Here is a 24,670-nt window from a genome sequence, read left to right as displayed (position 1 = left end):
ACTAGCATACATAATTATTAACACTGAGGATGGGGCACCTGGGTGGCTCAGTCGGTTAAGCAGCTGCCCTCGGCTCAGGTCATGATCTCAGGGTCCTGGGATCGATCCCTGTGTTGGGCTCCCCACTCAGTGGGAAGCCAGCTTGGAATTCTCTCCCTCTCCGTCTGCCCCTTTCCCTGCGTACGTATTCTTACACGCTCTCTCTCTAAAATAAATGGATCAATCTTAAAAGAAAAGAAAAGACCGAGGAAGTCACAAGTCGGCAATGATGGGGGGCCCCAAAACTCACATCTATGCACAGATCCAAGAGACATTTTGGCTTTAGGAACTTTTATTTGCACGGGAAAGATGGGGAAACTGAGTCTGAGGGAGGGGCGGGTAAGGGAGAAGAGCAAGGTATGGATTTACTTGGGGGGCTCGGCGGCCAGGACCGGGAAGCAGCCCTCACGGTGCCACTGCCTGTCGCGCAGGCGCCTCACAGCCTGCATCTGCGGCTGGAAGGCCCCCCACTCGTTCCAGTGCCGGAAGTCGCCGGGCTCCAGGAGGTACTGGTACCCACGGTAGCCGGGATATTGATAGCCGACCCAGCTGGGAGGGAAGCAAGAAGGACAGGGTGGAGATGGCCAGACTCCCTGCCCGGCACCCGGACCCCAGCGCGGACGGGTCAGTTTTCCACCAGCAATCCTCTTTCCATCCTTTCTGGGCTCAGGTCACGGGAAGAGGGCGCAGCTCCTCTGTCCTGGCTTTGTCCCTTCCTGGGGCTTCCTACAGACCTCTCTAAAAGACGTTGGTTTCCCCTTCTAGAAAGTGGGAGTGGTCACTAGGGCTAGTTTATTACGGGGCAGAAACGGGAAAATGTACCAGAAGCGCTTACTAATTATACGGGGTGTGTGCGTGTGTGCGCGCAGGGTAGGGAGATCAATGTGCATCTCACTGGCGGTGTAAACCGGGGTTTACAGAAAAGGATGGGAGGGATGAGGATAGGCTTTGGGGATCGGTTAGCCATAAGGCAGAGGAGGACGAGGAGCCTCCTTTCAAATAATGGCTTCCTTTGTATGTAAGTGAATTTATAAGTAGTGGTCAGGAACACACATTCTGGTATCAGCAATACCTCCGTTCAGATCCTAGCTCTGCCTCTTGCTAGCTGCGAGAATCAAAGTGGAGGGCTTATCAGAACTCCAGCTTGCTGTCTGTGAAATGATGCTAATACACCTGTAGCATCGGTTTGTTACAAAGTTTCCCTAGCTATTCACTGAGAATGAATTAGCACAGTGCTTGGTGCATAGTTATCATGAATGATTCATTTCTGACTTCTGTCATTGCCTGTGCTGGGAGGGTCTGTCCAGGCCTTTCCCACACACCACCTGCCCATCTTTCAAAGTGGGCTTTAAGTTCTAGCCCCCTCGGATAAACCTCTGACCTGCCCTCCACTCCAGCCGGCACATCCAGGTCCCAGAAACCTCCCGTCCTCCTCTGACCTGCTGTTTGGACCACCTCTGACCCAGTGTTGCCGGACATAATCTCATGGGGATATGTGGGCCTCCCTGCTGAGCTGAGTGAGCTGCCTGAAGGCAGGAATTGAGCCTTATTCATTCCTGCCTCCCCCAGGGTCCTGGTACGTTGCTGGGCTCACAGGCCATGCTTAGCAAATTTCGTGCGGGCTTCAGGGAAGAAGAAAGGCCAAGCAAAAAGCCAGCGCCTGATGCTGTTACAGGAACTCAGAGTCTGGGTGAGAGACAGAAGCCCTATATTTGACTGCAGGAGACCAGGAGTGTCTGGCACGGTTTATCAGAGGTACAGGACCACCTCGGGGCATCTAGTCCTCCTCTGTGTTCTCAAAGAAGCAAGGTCTCAGGGCTCTGTTTTGAAAGCTTCGAATCTGAAGAGTTTGGACAAAGGACGCTTTTAGATCACGGAGTCTGACGTGCCCATTGTGCAGATGGGAAATCTGAGGCACAGGGCTCACCCAGGTCTCACAGGACCTCGGTGATTGGTCAGCGCCCCTGCATTCACAATCTCATCTCTCAGAAATCACTCTGCTCGGGGTGCCTGGGTGGCTCAGTGGGTTAAAGCCTCTGCCTTCGGCTCGGGTCATGATCTCAGGGTCCTGGGATCAAGCCCTGCATCTCTGTTCCACAGAGAGCCTGCTTCCTCCTCTCTCTCTGCCTGCCTCTCTGCCTACTTGTGATCTCTGTCAAACAAATAAATAAAATCTTTAAAAAGAAAGAAAGAAAGAAAGAAAGAAAGAAAGAAAGAAAGAAAGAAATCACTCTGCTCATTTCCCCAGAGGCTCTGGATTTCCCTGAGTATGGTCTTTTCCTGAACACATATAGACTCATTGACCTGTATCCAGTCTGCCTGTATCACCTTTTTCTCCAACCCCAAACTGGGTCTAGAAGTGTTTATTCTCTCCACCTTCCATCTTTTTAGAACCAGTTGCCGGGGTTTTTTTTTTCCATTGGCATGTAATTCGTCAAAGTACAAATCCACTCTCCAGAGGAAGAAAGTTCTGTGGGTGGAATCCCAGGCACCAGCCCTGGGAGAATTTGGGAACAGCCATGTGGCCTTTTCCTATGCACCCGATGTTATATCCTATAAGGAGAACGGCCTTTGAGTCTGTCTGGGCTTGCCGCAGAAGCCAAGGGCCTGGCTGGAGGGGTGCTTACGTTCCACTGGAGACCTTCACGCTGCCCACGCGGTCACAGAAGCCATAGACCCAGAGACTGGGCACGTCGTCCTCCTGGATCTCCATGGTGTTGCCCTTGAAGTTGGCACCTTCAAACAGGCAGATCTTGTGCTCCTGGGAGTCCTAGAGAAGGAGAGACTGGGTCAGGCACATGAAGAATGAATGGGGCAGAGAAGTAACTTTGAAAGGCCTCATGGATGTGGAGAGAGAGAGAGCTGAGTCCGCTCGGGCCCCCATGGGACTTGCCCAGGATTGCCACTGTCCAGCCTGGAAGGGCCCTTCTCATCTGGGGAAAGGGAATAGCAGCCTCGATTCTATGGCATTGTCATGAGGATTAATCAAAGTAATCCATACATCACCCTTAGCACAATGCCTGGCATACGCCAAGTGCTACCAAACCATTTATGCATTATTGGTATCACTATGGCCAGAGAGGCAGAGACTCAGAGAGGTCAAGATTTTTGATCGATGTCACATAGCCAGTAAGAGGCAGAACCTTTCAGAGAAGCATTTCATTCCTCCCCTCCCCTCTTGCAACCTTCTCCCCTGCGGTCCCTGGGCCACAGTCACAGCAGGTCTTTTTCTGTTCCTCTACACCTGGTTCATCCATGCTCCAGGGACAATGGAACTCACTTTGCAGTGGAGAAGCCTTCTAGGCTTCCTGTGGCTGACTCCATTCTCATTCTCCCAGGGCTGGCTTCCCTGGACTGCTTCCACCCCCACCTCCCACCCCCATCAGAGCCCCACTCTCCTTTCCTGCTTTTCCAGCACTTGACATGGCCCCTGTGCAGCACGGGCCACATGCTTTGTGCTTATAGATTGATTTCTGTGATTAGGTTTTCAGTAGCCGCCTCCCGGGAGGGCGGGTGCTTTGCCTGTCCCGTGGAGAGTCATGCACCCAGAGTGTGCAATAGAGTCTGGCAGGAAGAGCTCAACCCATAGTGGTTTGAATGCGTGACTATAAATGGAAGAGGGTCAGGTGAGACATCCGCCTAATTTCCCAGGAGCCAGTGCTGGGAAGGAAGGAGTCAGGAAACCCAGTAGGGAGGGAGCTGGAGCTGCCCAGGGAAGAGATAGATAACGGTGGCCCACAGCAGGACATGGCTGGGATGGAGAGGAGAGAGTGAGCTGGTGCTCTCAGCCCTGGCTACGCAGAGACTGCTTGCTGGGCATGAAAAGGATATCAGTGCCTGGGATCCAGCTCCAGACATTCGGACTTAACTGGTCTGGGGTGGGGCCCAGGCACTCGGATTTGTTTTTTCCTAATAACATATTTTATGTAAGCGAATATGTCCAACCTATTATAATTTCAATATGCAACCAATATAGCAACATTAACCAGCTAGTTATATTCTTACTTATTTTTTACTGTGTATTCAAATCCTGGCTTTCTATAGCACATCTAAGTGCACATCTCTACTCAGACTAGTTACGGTTTAAGCATTCAACAGTCCCATATGGCTACTGCCTACGGTATTGGACAGTAAAGCTCTGGAGGCTTCTGAAAATGCCCTGACTGGCCAGTCCTCCAAACAAGATTTGCTGACAGATATTGCCTTTTAAGGACCATTGACTAAGAGATAAATCTATGAATTTTTTTCTTTTCCTTTTTTTTTTTTTTTTTTTTTTAGAGAGAGAGAGCATGCACAAGCATCGAGCATGGGGAGGTGCGGGGGTCAGAGGGAGAGAGAGAGTCTTAAGCAAACTCCACACCCAGCATGAAGCCAGATGTGGGGCCCGATTTCACGACTCTGAGATGACGACCTGAGCCGAAATCAACAGTCGGATCTCAACTGACTGATCTACCCAGTCACCCCAAGATGAATCCATAAATTCTTACAAAGGGTTCGTTATAGCCTGATAACTGAGTCCCAAATTCTGAGAAATACATTGCGAATGCTGTGGTTGAACAATCCATTAAGATAAGTTTGGTGAAGCCAAAACAGTTGGCATCATGGACATTCATGAATGTTCTTTATGGAAATTCCTATCGTGGGGGCACCTGGGTGGCTCAGTCAGTTAAGTATCTGCCTTCAGCTTGGGTCGTGATCCCAGAGTCCTGGGATTGAGCCCCGAATCTGGCTTCCTGCTTGGTGGGGAGTCTCCCTCTCCCTCAGTTGCTCCTCTTGGCTTGTTCTCTCTCTCTCTCTCTCTCCCTCTCTCAAAATGAATAAATAAAATATTTTTTTTAAAAAGGAAATTCCTGTCATGGAGGCAAAAGTTGGTTGTCACTGGAAATCAACCCTGGTGAATGAAGACACGCTGGCTCATGAGTCAGAATCAGCACAATTCTGAAAAAAAAAACAAACCCTGAATTTCTTAGGGATAACACCACTGAGCCACTGGTCTTGGCTTTGAGTCTTCTTTAAATTACACCATTTAACTCAGTTAAATATATAAAGGAGCTCACTCAGTATATTGTCTTAACATCATGAAGTTCAAGGCGTCTTTCTACAATATCCGTCTTCTCAGCTCCCACACAAGCTTGAACCTGCACGTTTGACGTGTTGGATAAGCACTGGGATTTTCAAAACCTCTTAGGAGGGTCTAATGTGCAATCAGGAATTAGAAACATTCCACAAACAGAAGCAAGGGAGGCACTGAAGTTTCTAGCTCTGACTGCTGGGGTATGGACTCTCAAAAGCAGCAGGGAAGGGGGAAAAAGCAGGGTTCACGTTTCTCATTTGTCCAGGGCTCCTAGCAGGGGCTGGATTTCAGGGACAACTTCAGAATCAATGAGCAGGGCGCTTGGGTGGCTCAGTGGGTTAAGCCTCTGCCTTCAGCTCAGGTCGTGATCCCAGGGTCCTGGGATCGAGCCCTGCTTTGGGCTCTCTGCTTGGCAGGGAGCCTGCTTCCCCCTCTCTCTCTGCCTACTTGTGATCTATCTCTCTGTCAAATAAATAAATAAAATCTTCAAAAAAAAAAAAAAAAAAAAGAATCGATGAGCACCAGAGCCCAGCGCCATTGGCCATCATGCCACCTTGCCTGCCATTCCTCCTCCTTTCTCCTGCTTGTCCCACATTCTCTCGCCCTGCCATCACACCTGACACCTGCTCCTGCCCTCCCCATTGATCACCCAGGACCGGCTCAGGAGCCACTCACCATCTTGATAGGCCGGAAGGACATGAGCCTGTCACTGCGGTAGCTGCTTGACCACGTGTCCCAGCGCGGATACTCGCCTTTCTCCAGGACAAACATCTCTCCCCGGAAGCTGGACTGCTCAAAGGCGACCCAGCTGGATGTAAGAGGGATGGATAGAATGGTAGGGGGGCCGGGAGGAGCAAAGGCAAGAAGGAGAGAAATCATCAGTGGAAGCCTTCCCCACACCCTTGCAAGGCAGCCCCAAGACCAGTGGGTTTGACCCTAGGCTAGGTTACTTACTGGCTGTGTGACTATGGGCAAAGGGGTCTGCCTCTCTGAGGCTTGGTTTCTTCATCTAACATGCCTATTTTCTTGGAGTTGGTCGAGGATTAAATGAGACAGTGTGTGTCATTATGTAAGCAAAATGTTTCCCCAGTTGTGGGATTCTCATCATTTAAGTACTCCAAGAACCTGGAGTAAAATAGACATAAGAAGACATTTTTATTTTAAACCTGATTACAGCTAGGAGAAAGTCTCTGTTGGATGCTGATGGACCTTTGACACTCGCTAGGCTCTCTTTCTGTAACAAGGCAAGAAGAGCCGCCTGCCCAGAGCCTTAAGCAGGCAACAGTATAATAGCCCGGTTGTGTGTTTGTTGCGTTCATTTTTTGTGGATACCTATTACTTATTGCAAGGGATGCTGGCTTTCTATTTGTGCAAGTGATGTAAAGCTTCTTTAAAAAATATATTTATCTGTGTTCAAAAGGGTCACTTAAAATTAAATACATTAAATAAATTACAGTCCTGGAAATGTAGGGGTATGGGGAAAGTTGATACAGGTGCCTGAATCCTGTGTTTGATAAGGACTGGCTTGGAATATGGAAGCCACGTGGTAATTGCTATGGGGGCAGTTAGAGGGAACTGGTAGTAACAGCCAGCTCTCACATACCTCTGCGAATTAAATGTGACTGCATTTGAAGCTGTTCAGGCCTCTAAGAACTGATTACAAGTTTGAAGTCAAATGGGGCTTTTCCTGGCTTTCCCAGTGCAGCCTCATTAAGGATGGGAAGTGAATTTGTGTCAAAGGGACCCCCTTGTCCTGGGGAAGGTTGATGAGAAGTTTGAGGTAACCTTTGCTTTACATGCATTCAGGAGTTCTCAGGGGACAAGAGAAACACTGACATTAGTATTATCTCCTGAGATCTTCCTCAACCCAGAAGTAGGTGGGGGATGCGCTACCACCATGGGCTGAAACATAGTGAGTCCCAGGAGCATCAGGCCTTTGTCTGAGGAATGAGCCAACCCACCCTGGAGCGACAGACTTGAAGATGGAGTTGTGCTCCTAGAATAGAGGGGAATTTGCCTCAGCCCTGCTTGATCTGGAGTAGACAAGAAAAGGAAGGAAGGTAGGAAGGAAGGAAGGAAGGAAGGAAGGAGTAATGGGTGAGTGGATGGGTAGATGAATGGATAGGTAGGGGGTTGGGTGGGTAGGTAGATAGATGCGTAAAAGGACAGATGGCTGGGTGGCTGGATGGATGGATAGAGGGAAGGAGGGAAAGTAGGAGGCAGATGGATGAATAAATGAAAAATGAATGGTTGGAAGGATGGATGGACAGATGGATGGAAAAATGAATGGTAAGTAGATGGAGGATGGATGGATGGATGGGTGGAGTAACGGTTGAGTGGATGGGTAGGTGAATGGAAGGAGAGGTGGGTGGATAGATAGGTATATAGATGCGTAAAAGGACAGATGGCTGGGTGGATGGATGGATGGCTAGAAGGAAGAAGAGAGAGCAGTAAGCAGATGGATGAATAAATGGAAAATGAATGGATGGATGGATGCATAGACAGATGGATAAATGAATGGTAAGTAGATGGATGATGGATGGATGGGTGGATGGATGGATGGGAAGGAAGTCTTGGAAAATGGTGCCAGTCAGGAGATAAGAGCATGGACTCTGGAAACAGACAGACCTAAGTTCTAATCCCAGCTCATCATTTATTTGCTGCATGACTTTGGGCAAGCTACCCCAGCTCAGTAAGTCTCAGGAGACGGGAGGAAAGATGACATGTACCTTGTCAGGAGGTTATGAAGGTCTAAAAAGGAATGCACAGAGCAAGTCCAGTGCAGAGAAAGCCCAATGAATACTATCTTTGATGGTTAAAAAGGGAGGACAGCTGCTGGAGGTCTGGAGGTCCGAATTTATGGAAGGACAGATACTGATCTTGCCACCCTGCCCACCTCTCCACCAATCCCCCCCGCCCACCGTCATAACTCTGAGAGTCATAACACCCAGTGAGGACCTGTTATAAGAATGAGGAACTGTAAATATTTCTTTCAACATCTTTTCTCCTCTCCTGTAGCTCCCTGGAGCCTTCTGTGCAAGGAGAGAAGTAGGGCAGGGATATTAAATTATGGATGTGGAAACTGAGGCTCAGAGGGGTGACGTCACCAGCTAAGGTCTCTGGGATGCTGTTAGGGGTCAGGGTGAAGGCTCCTAAGTTTCACACCCTGCCCCTCTCCCCACTCCTGGGTTGAGGGCACCCCTCACCCCTCCTTCCCCTGCCCACCTCACCCTCTCCCTCCTTTTTCTACTACAGTCTCTCCCACAGCCCTGAGGGACCTGACACAGACCCAGGGCTGTGTGACACTGACCACAGCCCCTGTTCTCTTTTCTAGGGCGCAGCCCCAGAACACACACCAAAAACCAGCTGCTTCTTTGCTGGAGGAGAAATACTCTGGGTTTGAGTCACTGTCACCAAAAAAAGCCCGAAAACCCAAATTGGCCACATCCGCAGCTTCTGTTCCCAGCTGGGCTTTGGGGCTGGGGGTGGGGCTCAGATTGTATTGACCACACTGGGGGTGGGGGTAGGCGCAGGAGGCAGAAGGGCGCCCCTCCACCTACCCCTGGACCAGGGTGACTTGGCTGAACTCACAGAACAGTGAGGGTAAACAATGTTGGGACACTCACAAAGGGCCAGGCCCATGCTGCCTTATCTCCTCCAGGCCTTGGCATAAGGGGGAGGTTAGTGGGGACCATTAGTCTCCCCATTTCAGAGATGAGGAAACTGAGGCTCAGAGACTGTACAAGGTGACTGAGGGCGGTGAGACTAGAACTCAGGCCCGACTGACTTCAAAGCCCATCTCTGCCCTTTGTACTGCAGGCCCACGTTGCTGGGCATACAGGCTGGGCATAGCCTTTGAGGGTTTTGGGGCTGGTGAGACAAGAGGCAAAGGGGCCATATGGGTCTTGTTCTGTGCCCTGACCTCAGCCCACAGGGGTTGGAGCTGGTATAGCCACTTCGTGCAAGGGACAAGAGTTCTTGCTTTACATGGGGGTCCCTAAGGCCCCGAGAAGCCCAGAGAGGCAGGGACAGGCAGTGGAGTAGCACTATGGATGACACAACTGACCTGAGTTGATTCCAGGCTCTGGCACTTACCACTGCATCATTGGCCAAGGGACTTAACCCCTCTGAGCCTCTGTTTCCCTAACCGTTAAATGGGCATAAGGATAGTCCCTGCCTTACACAGCGATCATCTAGGTAAAGCCCTCGGTCAGTGTCTGGCACCTTGTGGGTGTTCAACAGATGCTTTTTATTTCTTGATGCCCTGCTTGATGCCCAGGAGAGGGGATAGCTTGTGGGTCCTTGGCCCTCTGGTCTCCTCCTGCCCTCAGCGACTCAGGTTTCCTATAGAAAGATAGCATTTCTCCCGCAGAATCATGACTCCCTGAGTGTAACCTGATGCTGACCAAATCCCCTCTCTGAACCTCAGTTTCTTTATCTGTAAAATAGGAAGGGGAATAATATCTCTGTCCTGGGTTTGAAGTGAGGACTGGAAATGATAGATGTGTCTTGGCTAGCACAGTGGCGGGGCAAGCAGCAGGTGCCCAGTGAATGGCTGCTGCTGTGTTTCCTTATTATTATTTTACCCTGGCACTGGGAACATCTTCCCCTGCCCCACACTCACGGTCCCGAGGTGACAATGAGGCTGCGCACTCGGTCAAAGCCACGGTCTCCCAGGTTCAAGCACTCCCCAGAGAATTCCACACGACGGCCCTGGAAGTTCTCCTGCTCGAAGACCACCAGCTGCAGGAGAGAGAAAATCCCCATCCCGGGGGAAGGGGTACAGAGTGAGGGGGGGAGGTACACCTCCCATCTGGAGAGGCTCCAGGCCAAGACTTTGTTAAGTACCTACATAAATAAAAGCAGATCATACAAGAGTGGGCCATGAGCGAAATTCTGGGAAACAATCCTGTCCTCCCTTCCTTCCACTTCTGAGCTTAGGGTCTGCACCATCATTAGGGACTGAAGGATCGACCTACCTACCTTCCTTCCTTCCTTCCTTCCATCCTTCCTCTGCTGTTCCTTCTTCCTGGAGTGCCCTCTCCACCATACATCCCCATCCTGGAGTTCATGTTCCTTGTCCTGCTCTAGGCTCAGATGTCACCTCCTCCAGGAAGTCTTCCCTGATGCTCTCGCCCCATGTGGGCTTGGTTGAGTGCTCTTGCACGGTGCTTAGCCTGATATTATTAGCACAAGTAATAGTCACTGCTGCTTTGCTTCCCGGTCTCTCTCTATGCACCCCCTCTCCCCCTCCCTTTATTCAACCTTCAAAGACCAAGGGCTCCTTCAGGGCGGGGTGTGGGATTGATCTAATTCTGCACTTCCAGCCTCAGCCTTAGTATCTGCCGTAGAGCTGAGGCTCAGAAAACACTCGCCAGTCCACCTGCCTCAACCTAGGGGCCTCTGCATTGAACTTGGGCTAATCCCCTGCTTCACTGAGCCTCCACTGTATTGGGTTTTCATCTGCTCATTGTCTCAAGTTGGGAAAACGTTGCCACTCACGTCAACTGAGGCAAGTGCCTTCCTTCTCCAGACCTCAGTTTCCCCAGCTCTATGAGGGGAAATTCCACATACTCTTGACCTAGCACTTTGCTCCTACACTTGTCCTTCCAAGAGGAATTCTGGTGGGTGGGCCTCAGGAGATGCAGATAAGGACATCCTGGCCACAGTGTGCCCCATAGCAGAGCTAGAACCCACCCGACGGTCCCATTCTGAAGTATCAGACAAAGGCCAACACGAGTGACCCAGAATTAGCAATCTCATAGTAGGTGAAAAGGAAAGATAAAAAACCAGAATGATTGCATAGAGCGTATTTCAAGAAGTTAAAACACGTAAAATGCCAATAAAGGAATTTCTTTCAAAGGAATACTGCGTAAAAATGCACGCAGGTGGATGGTGGGGAGAGGTGACAGTGGCAGTTGCCTTGAGTAGGGGAGAGGAGTGTGGCCTCATGGGGGAGACTTCAGGGTTAGAGGGTGTTTACCGGGTTCTGGCTTTTAATGGAGGTGGGGGTGAGTTTGCAGGCAACTGTTGTATTAGTCAAGGTTAAATACAAATGAGTGATTAATGAAGTAACGAAACCACAAAAGCCGGTCAGATGCGGACCCCGTGGGAACTTGTCCCTAACCCAGCATTGTGAAATGACCCCAGCTCTGAAACCAGACCAACCGCAACCCCAGGGACTGGGAAGGTTCTTTCAGTCCTCTCTGCTTCGAAGAATTTCCAGGAAGGTCTGAGGCCACCTGCTGCTCCTAGAGTACCTCTGGGGAGGGCTGGTGGTTTCTCGCTTTTGAGAAACTCTGAGCGCAGGCTGGTGCAGGCAGGCTGGGTGGCTAAGTGGAGAGGGAGGAGGGAAAGGGGAGGGGAAGAGCAGGGAAGGGGAGAGGGGAGCAGGGGGGAGGACGTGCAGGGGTGGAGCCCATCCCTTACACCCCAGGGTGTGTACCTTGTAGCTGCCAAGAGGCAGGTCCCCGGCTTTGGTCGTTGGCACAGAGGCTGGGGCCAGGGCGGGGCCGGGGCCCGGGGCAGGTCCCGTGGCCGGGGTGCCCTTCCCCTTCCCATCAGGCCCTGGGTTCACGGCAGCTGTAGCAGAGGCCTTCACAGGCTGAGACATGGTCCCCACCTGCAAACCCCTACAAAGAAAACTTTGGCCTAGGTCACTCAGGGATGGCACCCTCAGCTGTCCCCCAGTCTCACATCCTGCCACTAGATGTTTGCAGCCTTCTTTGAACCCATTTTCTCTCTTCTCTTTCTAAAATTGTGGTCTAGGGACCACGCATCCTTGAAATGCCTTCCTGCCAGTCCTTCCACCAGCCACACCTTCCCTTCCATCCCTGTTCCTGCTATGTCCTTCCTTTGTGTCCCTTAGCAGTGCACACCGCTCACCGTCGTTTCTCTGTTGGTGTGATATCAATCGGCCCCACCAGATTAACAACAACATGACTGCTCTGGGAGTTTTTAGGGTACACCAGGCCCGTTAATGCCTATGAATGAAGGCTGATGTCACTCAGTGAGTGCCATGGCGTCCCCTCTGAGCTCAGAGAGGGGAAGTGACCCGCCCAAGTGCACACCGCTGCTCTGAGTTAAGACTCGGGTTTTGACCCAAGCAGATGGACCCAGCAACCTGGTTATTAATCGCTCTGCTGTTTCCTTATTCGGAAGAATCCACCCCCTGGTCCCCAGCACTTGGCCCCACAGCATCTCCTGTAGGAGATTCTCCGATGACACCTGTTCAGGGGATGAATGCATGCTGGGTCCTGACTCTGTTCCCTCTGGCGTAGTCCAGGAACGGGTGTGTGGATGCAGACACGGGCCTGGGACTGGGACATGAAGGGGGAGCCAAAAGGAAGGATTCAGTGTGTGTTGGGGGTTTTCTGGAATGGGGACCACGACTGCATGGGTGCTGGCTGGAGAGGGCTCTGGTCAATGTGTCTAGTTCCTCATTGTTTTGGGGGCGCGGACGCCATTGAGTGAAGAACATCTTGTCCTGGGCCCCCCTTTCATTTTGGAGACAATTTCCAGGGATTTGAGGATTCCCCGGCAGCACAGATGGAAGCCCTCCGGTCCAGCTGACTCCCGAACACTTTCTGTAAGAAGAATCTCGTCCTCCCCCACCTCTCCTGAGGACTGTCGTTTCTTCTCTGTGCTCTGCCCACCCCAGGCAAGTCAGACATCTGCACCACATCTGTGACTTGCAAGCTCTTACTTACACCCCCACAACCCCTATGTCCCTCTGTGAATCAACATTCCCTTGAATTGGCAGTTGCCTGCCTTCCTTCCTGGGGATGATGATGTTCTCTCTCTCTCTCTCCTCCCTCTCTTCCTCTCTCTGCCTTTCTCTGCTTACTTTTATATTCTCTCTCTCTCTCTGCCTTTCTTTCTCTTCTGTTATGGCTCTCTCTTGCTCCCCCTCTCTCTGCCTCCCCTCTCCTCTCCCTCTCTTCTCCCCTGCCCTGGGGCTCTCAGCAGCTGCTGGGTCCCCTTCTTACCTGGGGACCTGCTACTTCCTGCTGAAGGACAGGCAAGCGGTCAGGCGTGCGGGCTGGTGCAGTGGGTGACTGGGGGCCGACCCCCCATTTTATAGTCTGGCAGACACCAGGGCCCATGGTCTGTGGCACAAAGCAGGAGCTGGCTCAGCACGTTTGGGGCAGGGAGAGGCCCCTGGGGCCCTGACCTTGCCTGGGTTACTGTGGAGGGCAGCACTTTTCATTGTGAGCCCAGCTCGCGCAGCAGAAACCCTGGCCAGCTGCCACTCCACCTTGCCCTGGGCCTGGCCCCTAGCCAGAGGCCTGTCTCTAATACCCCAGCTGTGCTGGGCCCACGAGGTCCCTGCTGGCTGCCAATACTGGGGAGCCCCAGAGGGTGGATATTTGGGAGACAAGGAGCACAGCAGATCAGAAAATGCTTTGTAAGGGCAGATGTGAGTGTGATGATAATAGCCCCACCTGCTGAGTGTTTGAGTTTGCAGCTGCAGACACGCTCTACCCACTACATAGTCTTGGTCAAGCCCCAGGGTGACCCACCTTATTCGGTACTTTTGGTACCCATTTCACAGATGGGCCAAGCGAGCTTTCTGACAGAGAGATCAGAGCCAGGAACTGCCCCCACAGGGTGGCCTGGGGAGCCTGTCTGCTTCATTCTCATGCTATCTGACCTTGGCTCTGGCCTGACTTTCTGCCCCAGGTATAGAAGTCAGGATAGAGGCGTGGAGTGGGGGGGCTGCGTTCAGGTGAGTTGAATGTTCAAAGCCCTAGTCCTGTTCCTCTACCCACATTAGGCCCAGATCCCTCCCCTGCTCTTCCCTGATCTGCCTGTAGAAACTCCCCTCCATACCCTGACCCCAGGGACAGAGCTGGTGGTTGGGAACATGCCTGGCCATCTCAGCACTTCCTTGGGGAAGCTCCGAACCCCACCATTTCTTGTGCTCTGCTGGACCCTAGCACCGAGCATGGGGCCTGGTGCAGAAGTCACCCTCAATCAATTTGGGCAGACTAAGCGGTCCTGCCAGTGCAAGCTGGGGTCCAGGGGGAGCAAGGGGGACCAGGATGGGGGGAGAGAAATAGGGTGACTGGCTGGGAGAAGTGGAGAGCCACAGAGAAATAGAGAAGATGATGAAACTCGAGCAGGAGGAGAGACGGGCAGTGTAGGGGAGGAGACAGAGGAGACAGAGAGACAGAGTCAAACAGAGCAATAAAAACTCAGAACAATGGAACAGACGCCAGGAGTCTTTTCATCCAATTCTTGCCTTTCACAAATGGAGAAACTGAGGCGCTGCTGGAACAGGTGACTTCTCCAAAGTCCCACAGTAGAGCTGGGGGAACTGTTGGGCCAGATCTGCCTGCAGTCTGGTGTCCCTGCCCCCAAGTGGTGGTGGCAGCACAGGTTCCTGCCTCTTCCGTGGGGGTCCCAGGACCTAGCCCCCTACAGAGCCCAGATCCGCCTTGAGATCACCAGGGCCTGGGCCCAGCTCTGCCGTCCGCTCCTGCACCCCCATCCAGCACCCCCCCACTTCCCAGCCTCCCCCTCAGCCTTTTATCCCAGGCCAAGGCCTGGGAGGGGGGCAGGAACCACAGGATGGGGCAGCCACTGGAACAGAGGCCAACATGCCTGTGGCTGGGGGGAGCACCCACAGGTCTGGGCTTTAAGGTCAGGCTGTCTGGAGCAGTTCCATGTCCCCCGTGGCCATGGGCTGCCTGCCAAAGTGTGGGGGCAGAGGTAGAGGCTGGCCACCCCCAGGCTGGGTGGCTACACCCTGAGCGTTTTACTGACTTGGGTCCTGTCATCCTCATTACGAGGGGGCGTCTCCAGGATGAATCTCATTTGCAGATGAGGAAACCAAGGCAAGTCCTTTCCTCTACTCTCAGCTTTGTTAGCTCCTCAATGAAGCGGAATCGGGAGTCACATTCTAAGTTCTGAAACTGAGCTCTTGAAAATGATGCACTCCTGCTTTTATGGGAAGAATTGTTTAGTGGTATTTTTTCAGCTGAATCGTAGCTGAAGTTACCATTGACACATAACACTGTAGAAGTATAAGATATACAATGCATTGATTTGATAGATGCATGAATTGTAAAATGATTACCACCATTGCATTAGCTACATCCTCCCTCCGATCACAGTCACTGTATCTCCTTTGTGGTTGAGAACACTGACGATCTCCTCTCTTAACAATATTCAAGTACATGATGCCGTATTATTAGGGATAATCACCATGTTGTACACTACCACATCCCCAAACTTCCTAATTTTCTAACTGGGAGCTTGTTCCCTTTGAGCACCATCTCCCCATTTCCCCCACCCCAACCCCTGAAACATCATTTTACGCCCAGTTTCTGAGTTTGTCTTTTGTAGATTTCATATAGAAGTGATATGAGACAGTATTTATCTTTCTCTGTCTGACATAGTTAACTTAGCATAACGCCCCTGAGGTCCATCTCTGTTAATGCAAATGGAAGAATTTTCTTCTTTCTCATGGCTAAGTAATATACATATGTATGTATGTATACATGTCTATATCACATCTTCTTTATCCCTTCATCCATAGCTGTACACTTAGGTCCTTCCCATATCTTGGCTATTGTGAATAACACTGCAATCAACATGAAGGCACAGATATCTTAATAGTAATCATTTTTATTATTAGCAACCATGATGACAATGAGAGGGCACATAATGCTTTCTGTGTTTCAGGAGTGGTTCCGAACAGAAAGTGCTTTCCGTGTGTAATTCACATTTATCTTCACAATACCCCAATCTCTTAGGCTAAGCCCAATTTATTTATTTTCTTTATAGCCATTTTGTACACGAGGAAACTGAAGTTCAGAGAGATTAAGTCACACACTCGAGGTTCCCAGACAGCAAAGTGGAATGCAGACCCAAGCTGCCTGGCCCCTAGCCTTTTACCTTCAGGGTCGCCTTTTGTCAGAGTCATGCATTTGACAAGGCTGCATGTCATCAGCCCAGGAGGGAGCTGATGTTGCCATCTTACAGGCCAGGAGCTGAGATCAGATATCCAGGTCGCCCAGATGTTAGGAGACAGGGCTGGACTCCACCACAAGAGTGGTCTTGTTTCCAGCCACACTCTTTTCTCTTGGGTCAACCCCAAGGATAGGAGTGTAGGGAGAGGGTATTCAAAGTGAGTTTTACAAATCCGGGATACCTGACAGGTGTACTACTGTTTGCACAACATGTTCACACCCACCCGCTCCTTTATTCTGCCTACAGAACCATCTGGAGTCCTTTTTCAATTTTATGGGTCCTGGAGACCCTGGCTCAGCCTGCCTTTCTTCCCAGGCCCCCTCTTGCAGGGTCCCTGAACTCCAGCCCAACTGGGCTACCAGCTCTTTCTCATACATACATCCCAAGTTCCTACCTCCACACTTTTGCTTAGAAAAAAACACTCCTTACATCTCGCTTTGTACACATCCTCCTTACCCTTTGGAGAGAGTCTAGGTTAAATGCCACTTCCAGGGGCACCTGGTGGTTCGGTCAGTTAGGCATCTGACTCTTAATTTCAGCTCAGGTCATGATCTCAGGGCCGTGGGATGGAGCCCTGCGTCAGGCTCTGTGCTCAGTGCGGAGTCTGCTTGTCCCTCTCCTACTGCTCCTTCCCCCACCCCCACTCATGTTCACTTGCCCTCTCTCTCTGTCAAATAAATAAATAAAATCTTTAAAAAAATAAATGCCACCTCCAACATGAAGCCAACCCTGATTGCCCCTACTGAAAGAGGAAGGCGTGTGGCATTTGTGAATGCATTCTCTGTGCCAGGCATGTTACATAACCTCACAACAACCCCATGATGTGGTTTATTCTTGTCCTATTTTATAGGCAGAAATCGAGGAGCAACGACCTGCCCCATGTCATGCAGCTAGGAAGGGTGAAATTTTTGGATTCCTTGGCCAGGCCTCATTCTCCTGCTCTGATCAGGAGAACCATGGAGCTAATTAAGGTAGAACCTCCCCTTCTCTTCTTCATAGCTGATCCCTGAGGGAGGCCACCTGACCCTTTCCCTTGCAGCTGAAGCCAACGCTGCTGACACCTCTCCTTTGGGACTTCAGCCAGGACTGGCTTTTGTTTCGACTGCTCGCATGCTGAGTCGGAGCTTTGTCTCCCAGGGGCCCTCTTCCCTCCCTGCCTATAAGAGCCTGACCTCGGCTGGTCCCACCATGTTCTGGCATATTCTCTGGGTCCGTCTTGGTAAGTCCCAGGCTTGGAGAAGGGGTGGGATCCGCGCTCTGAGTGGGAGGTGGGGAGACCAGGTCTCCAGTCCTGGGGATGTCATTGTGCCATCCTAAATGTCATCCTCACCCTAACCAAGGTCGGGTCCCCACCGTCAGGACCAATACCTGTCACCCTCATTTAAAAACGAAATTATTCCTATAGTCCTGTTGCCTGGATTGCCACCATTAGAGTCACTTCCTTGAGTCAGGTGCTGTCTTGGGGAGGTCCTCTTAAACTTAGCACCCTGACACTGGCTAGGGTGATCCATCCCACTGGCACCTGCAGACATTTTCCCACAGTGAGTGGATAAATTAATACAGAGTGGGGATCAGAGGCAAGGGGACCCCAAGTGGGTAAGTTTTGATACGGTGTTTAGGAAGCAAGTAAGGGAGACGACATTCATCACAGATGGAAAGTCACAGATTGGGAAGGAGAGGAATGGGGCAAACCTAGTGCAGTCCTACCTGGATCCCATCTGGATCCCAATCTTACCCAAACTAGACTTTATCATCCAGAAGGACAGCAGACGGTCAGGGTGGCTGGTTATCATGTTCTTCTCTCACGTAGGAAGCTGGCAACATGACCCTCCAGTGCACCAAGTCGGCAGGACACTGGAAGGTAGGAAGAGGCACGGGGGGGTGGTGTCTGAGGAGTGAGGGGGGTGCAGAGGTCAAACCCAGGTCCAGGGGACCCTCTCAATCCTCCTCTGTTGAATCTCCGCCTCACTCTGGGGAACATGTTATGAGGCTCCATTTTTGCAGAGGATGCCGTCGAGGCTCAAAGAGGGGAAGGGACTTGCCCAAAGTTACACACAGGGTCTCGATTTAAACTGGGGTCTTCTGGTCCCCAGACTGAACCAGCAACAGTCCGGCAGAGAGGGCGAATAGGTGACTGCACACAGTCTTTGGGCATGGTTTCTTTGGGCCCCTCTGTGTCAAAAAAAATTTTTTTTGGAGTTTATCCTTAGCCTTCAAAAAACGGGAGGGTCCACAGAAAAGTCCAGATAGAGTGATTGTCTTGAGAAATTGGAAAATCTGGCTGCCATTCCCAGGGGCAAAAACAGGTGGCGCTGAACAGAGATCACCCATTTATGGGGTCTGTGCCTTCCAGTCTGCGGCCCTTCTCCATCCTTACTTACCCGGCCCCTGGAGGCATCTGAGTTTGCTGTCCTTTACTTGCCCTGACCCACCTTAAGACCTGCGGTGAGTTCCTAGTCCTCCTCACCCACAGGACTCTGATGCTGGTCTCCTGCTTTTCTCTCTGTCACAGATTGTGGTGTGGGACGAGGAGGGCTTCCAGGGCCGGAGGCATGAGTTTACGGCGGAGTGCCCCAGTGTGCTGGAGCTTGGCTTTGAGACTGTGCGATCTTTGAAAGCGCTGAGTGGCGCGTGAGTGTGGGGGGGATCTGAGTTGGGGTGGAGGGGGACAAGAAGAGATCTAGAAAGGGGTGTACTTGGCCCTACCTTCCCAGACTCTAACTGTACTAGTGTGCCTTCCTTGGGTCCGAAGTGTTGGGCAGTGTGCAGGACAGTAGTGTAAGGTTAAGCAGGTTGTGCACTGCACAAATGTAGATATCATCAATCACATAGATCCTGTGCGTTGGATGAGGGAGTCTTGTAGGATCACACTTTTAGAATCAAGTGTTGGGTCTGAAATGTTCCTCTTAAGCATAAAAAGAAAGAAAAAAATCACTTGCCAAAAATAGAAGGTAACTATAAAAAATATATAGTAAAAAATAATGCTATTATTCTTTAGTTGAACATTGTTGCTAGAGGCTCTGAGCATAGATACATTGTGTTAAAAGCAAAAGAGAGAGATTAATGAAATGTGGAAGTATTAATGACACACTAATATCACACTGAGGCTTCTATCCGTATCAGCACCTTTTTCTGTAGAACTTTCTGTAGAGGTGAAAATGTTCCATGTCTGTATTATCTGACTTGGAACACTGGCCACATATGACCATTGACGACTTGAAATGTAGCTGGTGCATCTAAAGAACTGAATTTTTAATTTAATTTAATTTAATTTTGTATAAGTTTTAAATTTAATTAGCTATATGTGGCCAGTGGCTACCATACTGTTTAGAAGTTTCTAGAAGTTTGGGAAGTAGATTGGAAGGAGAACAATGTTCTCTCTATGTGATTTGGAGTCACTTTATATTATGCTTGTGAGTGCCACTAAGGTCCTCTTGGGTGGTATTTATGCACCTCACATCTGGGAGAAAAAAACTCTTTTCACTTCTGCTTTTACAGGTGGGGAATTAGGGATTAGATGGGAGCAGTGACCTGTCCAGGGATATGTCCAGCAAACTGACAGATTTTGCCTGGAAGGAGAAAATAAGCTCAGGTTTCTTACTTACATAAGACAGTTTGTTACTTAAGTAGCCAGCAAATGCAAGGTCATCATGGTGGCAGCCTCCTGTGTGCCTTGTCCCACAGGATGGCACCAAAAGGGGCCAGATGACAGCAAGAGTGGTGGGCACCCTGCTGTTGAGGACATGCTTCAGCTGTGGCTCGAAGCTCTACCCTCCAGGGTAGGGGTACAGGGGTACAGGCTCCTCCCTCCTCTCAGTGTGACAACTAAAAATGTCTCTAGACATTGGTTAAATGCCTCCCAAATGGTAACTCCCAAATGATAACCATTGATCTAGAACTCAGGATGAGGGGTCTCTTACCTCTTGCACTCTCTACCCTCTATCCACAGGTGGGTAGGCTTTGAGCATGCTGGCTTCCAAGGGCAGCAGTACGTGCTGGAGCGGGGCGAGTACCCGTGCTGGGATGCCTGGAGTGGCAACACCGCTTACCCCGCAGATAGGCTCACCTCCTTCCGACCAGTGGCTTGTGCCGTGAGTCCTGCCACCACCTCATCCCAGTGGGGTTTGGGAACTGACTAAACCAGAGTTCAGATTCTCATGTTACGTCTTCAAGCTCTGTGACGTGGCATCCCTCCCTCCCCTTTCTGAGCCTTGGTCTCTTCTTGAAATGGGGCCACGTCATGGGGAAGAAGAATGGGTGGCATCTGGACCAGATCACTGCACACATTGTGACCTTCACGACTTTGGTTATGACATGAGCCCCTGCGTGTTTCACATCCCTCTTTTCATGACTCGGGGATACCAGGAGAAGCTGAGTGCCAGGGTTGGCAGGACAAGATGGGGAGGAAGGTTCTATTTTTCTTCCTGATTCCTTATCAGTGTTCCCGATTTTATACTCTAGCTACTGTTTATGGAGTATGCATGGAGGTGGGCATTACTAGCTCTGTCTTACAGATCAAAGAGCTGAGGCTAAAAAGATGTATTTTTTTTTCTTCAAAAGCAACTTTCATCAATTTAAAAATCATACAAGGCACATAGATTTATCACCCAAAGTTCAGAAAGAAACCCGATATGGCAGAGTAAGAAAAGTCACGTATACCTACATGTCTGAACAGAAGCGCAGTCTTAACAATGCTGGAGACTTCCTTTGGTCTTGTTTTTATTCACAGATTCTGCCTACACCAACTGGTATTCACATCTGTGTCTGCATCTATCCACCTATATGCCTATTCCTATGTATTTGGGCACATTTGCAACTTTGTTACAAAAATGGAATTGAAAGAAATGCAGGCTTAGAAATCAGCTTTTCTCACAGGGCAAATTGATCACAATCATCCTCACGGGTGATTAAATCTCATTGACAGCATCATTGTTCATAGCTCCCCAGTATTTCAAATTGTGAGCAAGTTCATTTGCTCCTGTATTCCACAATGGCCCGGGCATTGTGCTGATACAGGGACCCACGGTGGACCGTGACTGTGACCATGCTATCCCTGATTTCATGCAGTTTACAGCTTCTGATTTCACTTTGTCCTCCGAATGATCTCGACAAGTAGAGGCGGTTAGTTTCATTTTATGGGTATGGAAACAGCTGAGAAACACTATGTGACATGTCCCAGCTGGTATGTGTGGAGTCAGAATTTGAACCCAGATCACAATAATCCTCTTCTTAGTTCAGTTAACCACCTGATCCCCCAGTTGGGTACTTTCAGGCTTGATTCCCTTCCTCTCTTCCTCCCTTATCTTTTCAATTGTTATCTTCAAGGCTGGGATGAACGTCCCCGTGGCTTATTTGTTCCATAGTTATTTTCTCCGTGTACATTTCTGGAAGGGCAAATGGTGCACACCTTTTGTAAGGTTTTGTTGCCTTAATACCCTTCCTAAGTGTAAGGAAGACTGATTTGGGGGGACAGAGGCAAGGGTGTCTGGAGAGGCACCTGGGTTCTCAGCTGGGTGCCTGGAGGTCTGACCGTTTCCTCTGCCGACAGAACCACCGTGACTCGAGGCTGACCATCTTCGAGCAAGAGAACTTTCTGGGCAGGAAAGGCGAGCTGAGTGATGACTACCCCTCCCTCCAGGCCATGGGCTGGGATGGCAATGAAGTGGGGTCTTTCCACGTGCACTCAGGGGCGTAAGTGAATCCAAGGCTCTGCCTGACAGGGAAGGAGAGGCTACGAAACTGTGTGCTGGGGATTTTGGGGTTCTGATACCCACCTTCCAGAGGAGGACACTGAGGCACAGAGAGGTCTCAGGCAGAATTTGTGGGACCACAGATAGCAGACTCCCATATCAAACTGACACTATGCCCAGAGAATATTTATTGATCCTTGTGACCAGCTTCAGGAACAGCTGGATCCAGGTGCTACAGGTGGGGTTCTTTCTCCCCCTCTTGCTCTGTCTGCCTCATAGTCGTTATATTCGCAGGCAATCTCTTCCCAAGCAAAGGCAACAGTCCAGTTTCATCCTTACTCCAGCCAGCCCCACGGCAAGAGAATGCCTCTGCCACAGTGATTCCCCCAAAGGTTCTAGGAAAGGTTCTCACTGGCCCAACTTGGGTCATGTGCTCAACCCTGAACCAATTGTCATGTGCAGGAAGGGAGTGGTCTGATTGGCTAGGACTGGTCACGTGCTCGTTGCAGAGCGAGAGGTGGAGGGGTGGAGAGAACAAATGCCCAGCCCTAGAGAAATAGGTGTGACTCAGGCATTCTGCTCCAAGTGCGCCAGGAGGGAGGTGACTAAATCCAGCTTCCAGCCCAGACAGGACTGACTTCTTCCCACCCTGTCCCCCAGGGGCTGGCGGGTGAATGTGAGATGTGAGGGCTTTCCTTAGGGAGGCCATTGCAACCAGCCTCTAGGTGCCCTTTGGCTCCTGGCAGGGGTGAAGGTGAGAGGTGGCTTTTTGTTTTTTGGGTGGTTGTTGTTTTTTGGTTTGTTTGTTTGTTTTTAAAGATTTTATTTACTTATTTGAGAGGGAGAGCCAGAGAGAATGACAGAGATAGTGAGAAAGCAAGAGTGGAGAGGAGAGGGAGACACAGACTCCCTGCAGAGCAGGGAGCCCAACACCGATCTCCATCCGGGACGCTGGGGTCATGACCTGAGCTGAAGTCAGACGCTTAACCCACTGAGCCACCCATGTGCTCCTGTTTGTTTTTTAACCATCAGAGAATCTTGTTGTTCCACAGTAGGACCTCTTGTGATTTATTTTATTATTACTATTCTTTTTTAACCTCTTGTGATTCTTAAGTCCACTTCCTCTTACAGGAGGGGAAATGGAAGCTCAGAAAGTGAGACACCAATTCTTGTCCAGTCCTGTACAATGTAGGGGTCAATGAATGGAAAGAACAACAGCCTTTACCTTGGAAGGGCTTCTGGCTAAGGGAGGAGGGAAAAGAATAATTCCTCACTTCCTCCCTCCCTCCCTCCTTTCCTTCTTTCAGTATGTATTAGCTCCGGTGGCCAGGGGCATTGCACTGTGCACCAGAGAGCCCAACGAACCAGACACATATGCATCCCTACACCCAGGAGCTCACCCAGCTGTCACAGGAGGCTGATATTTTATAAACAATCTGATAATTGTCTAATTATATGAGAGCTACAGAGGACCAGTAGGAGTATGGCCTGATTTGGAGAACCAGTCCTCAGAACAAGAGGATAAATACAGCTTGGTCAGAGGCTGGGCAAAACATGGCTGGAATCGTGTTCTTGGCAGAGGGAACAGCATGATCACAGGCCAGGTTGTGGGGCGGGTGTAGGGGGAGAGCAGGACACATTCTGGGCAGGGAAGGAAGGCTGGGATGGCTGGAATGTGTTTGCAGCACCAGTCCCTTCGCCCCTGTGTGCTCACCCTGTGGGTGCCTCTCGAGGGTAATGGTCTGCTCTTCCCTTCCCCAGCTGGGTTTGCTCCCAGTTTCCCGGCTACCGAGGCTTTCAGTATGTGCTGGAGTGCGATCACCACTCAGGCGACTACAAGCACTTCCGAGAGTGGGGCTCTCACGCGCAGACTTTCCAGGTGCAGAGTGTCCGCAGGATCCAGCAGTGAGCAGGGGGACCGGCACGGTGCCTAGGAGCAAAGGGGAGCCTGTCTGCAAGGAGGAGCTGCAGAGGGTCTTCCATGCCCACTCCTCTGCCTCCCCGCTGTGGCCCCCGTGCACAGTCAGCACGAAAAACAAAAAGTAATAAAAAGTAATAAAAGAGGTCTAGTGCTAGCTTGTGCATTTTGATTTCATCAAGCCTCTCGAGGAACTGATTTTTCCGCTTTGTCGATTTGCTCCATTGTTTCTCTGTGTCCTACTTCGCTCCGTCTTACTCTTCACCGTTCCCTTGCTTCTGTTTACTTTGGGTTTATTTTATTCGTAATTTTTTTTGCTTGTAGGGGTACACTCTTGGGTCATTGTGGGTGCTGCTTTTCTCCCCCGGTAGAGTCCTTTAGAGCTCTCAATTTCCCTATGAGCACAACTTCAGCTGCTTCCTCCAAATTTGAATCATTCAGTCCGATAGTTCCTGGTTTCCCTTGTGAGTTCTTCGCTGGCCCATGGGTTCTTTCATGGTATGTTATTTTGGGGGATTTTCAAGATACTGTATTGTTAAAGATTTTTTCTCAAGTCCGATTTCAATGGTCGTGCTTACTTCGGCAGCCCATAGATGAAAATTGGAACAATATAAGATTTCAACACTTTAAAAGGAGCCCAGACTTAAATTTTACAGCCCACCACATGGCCTATGTTTGTTGCGCACTTGAAAACTGCTTAAATTTGGCGGTTGTCCCGTAGAGGGTCTGTCCATGTCAATTAGGTCAAGTTGAGGTTGGTTAGTGTTTTTGGCAAGTGTGCGTTAGATTTTTCTACATTTTTGTTGATTTTTTTAAAACTCAGATTTTTATCTGTCACTGAGAGACGGTTGTTAGTATCTCCTACTATAATCTGGATTTATCTGTTTTTTTCCCCTTTAGTTTTATACATTTTTGCTTCCTGATTTTTTTTCTTTGTGCCAGAATTCTGATACTGTTATTAGGTGCACTTAC

General features: G+C 50.2%; 2 protein-coding genes across 2 annotated transcripts; one reads left to right on the top strand and one right to left on the bottom strand.

Annotated features, from left to right (window-relative positions):
* Positions 1-404: 404 nt before the first annotated feature.
* CRYBB1 (crystallin beta B1) lies at positions 405-11,726 on the bottom strand (the record flags this gene model as incomplete). The annotated part of the gene is made up of 5 exons (XM_080821590.1): positions 405-588; positions 2,667-2,809; positions 5,789-5,921; positions 9,738-9,856; positions 11,559-11,726. 5 exons carry the CDS (start codon positions 11,724-11,726, stop codon positions 405-407), a joined length of 747 nt encoding a protein of 248 aa, XP_080677716.1.
* A 6,186-nt stretch (positions 11,727-17,912) lies between these two features.
* CRYBA4 (crystallin beta A4) lies at positions 17,913-23,689 on the top strand (the record flags this gene model as incomplete). The annotated part of the gene is made up of 5 exons (XM_080821570.1): positions 17,913-17,951; positions 18,603-18,721; positions 20,040-20,181; positions 21,639-21,781; positions 23,542-23,689. The coding sequence occupies 5 exons, from the start codon at positions 17,913-17,915 to the stop codon at positions 23,687-23,689; spliced, it is 591 nt and encodes a 196-aa protein (XP_080677696.1).
* Between the last annotated feature and the right edge of the window lie 981 nt (positions 23,690-24,670).

This window comes from Martes martes (assembly GCF_963455335.1).
Source record: "Martes martes genome assembly, chromosome: 13".
NCBI lineage: Eukaryota > Metazoa > Chordata > Mammalia > Carnivora > Mustelidae > Martes > Martes martes.
This window is presented reverse-complemented; position numbering and strand designations above follow the sequence as displayed.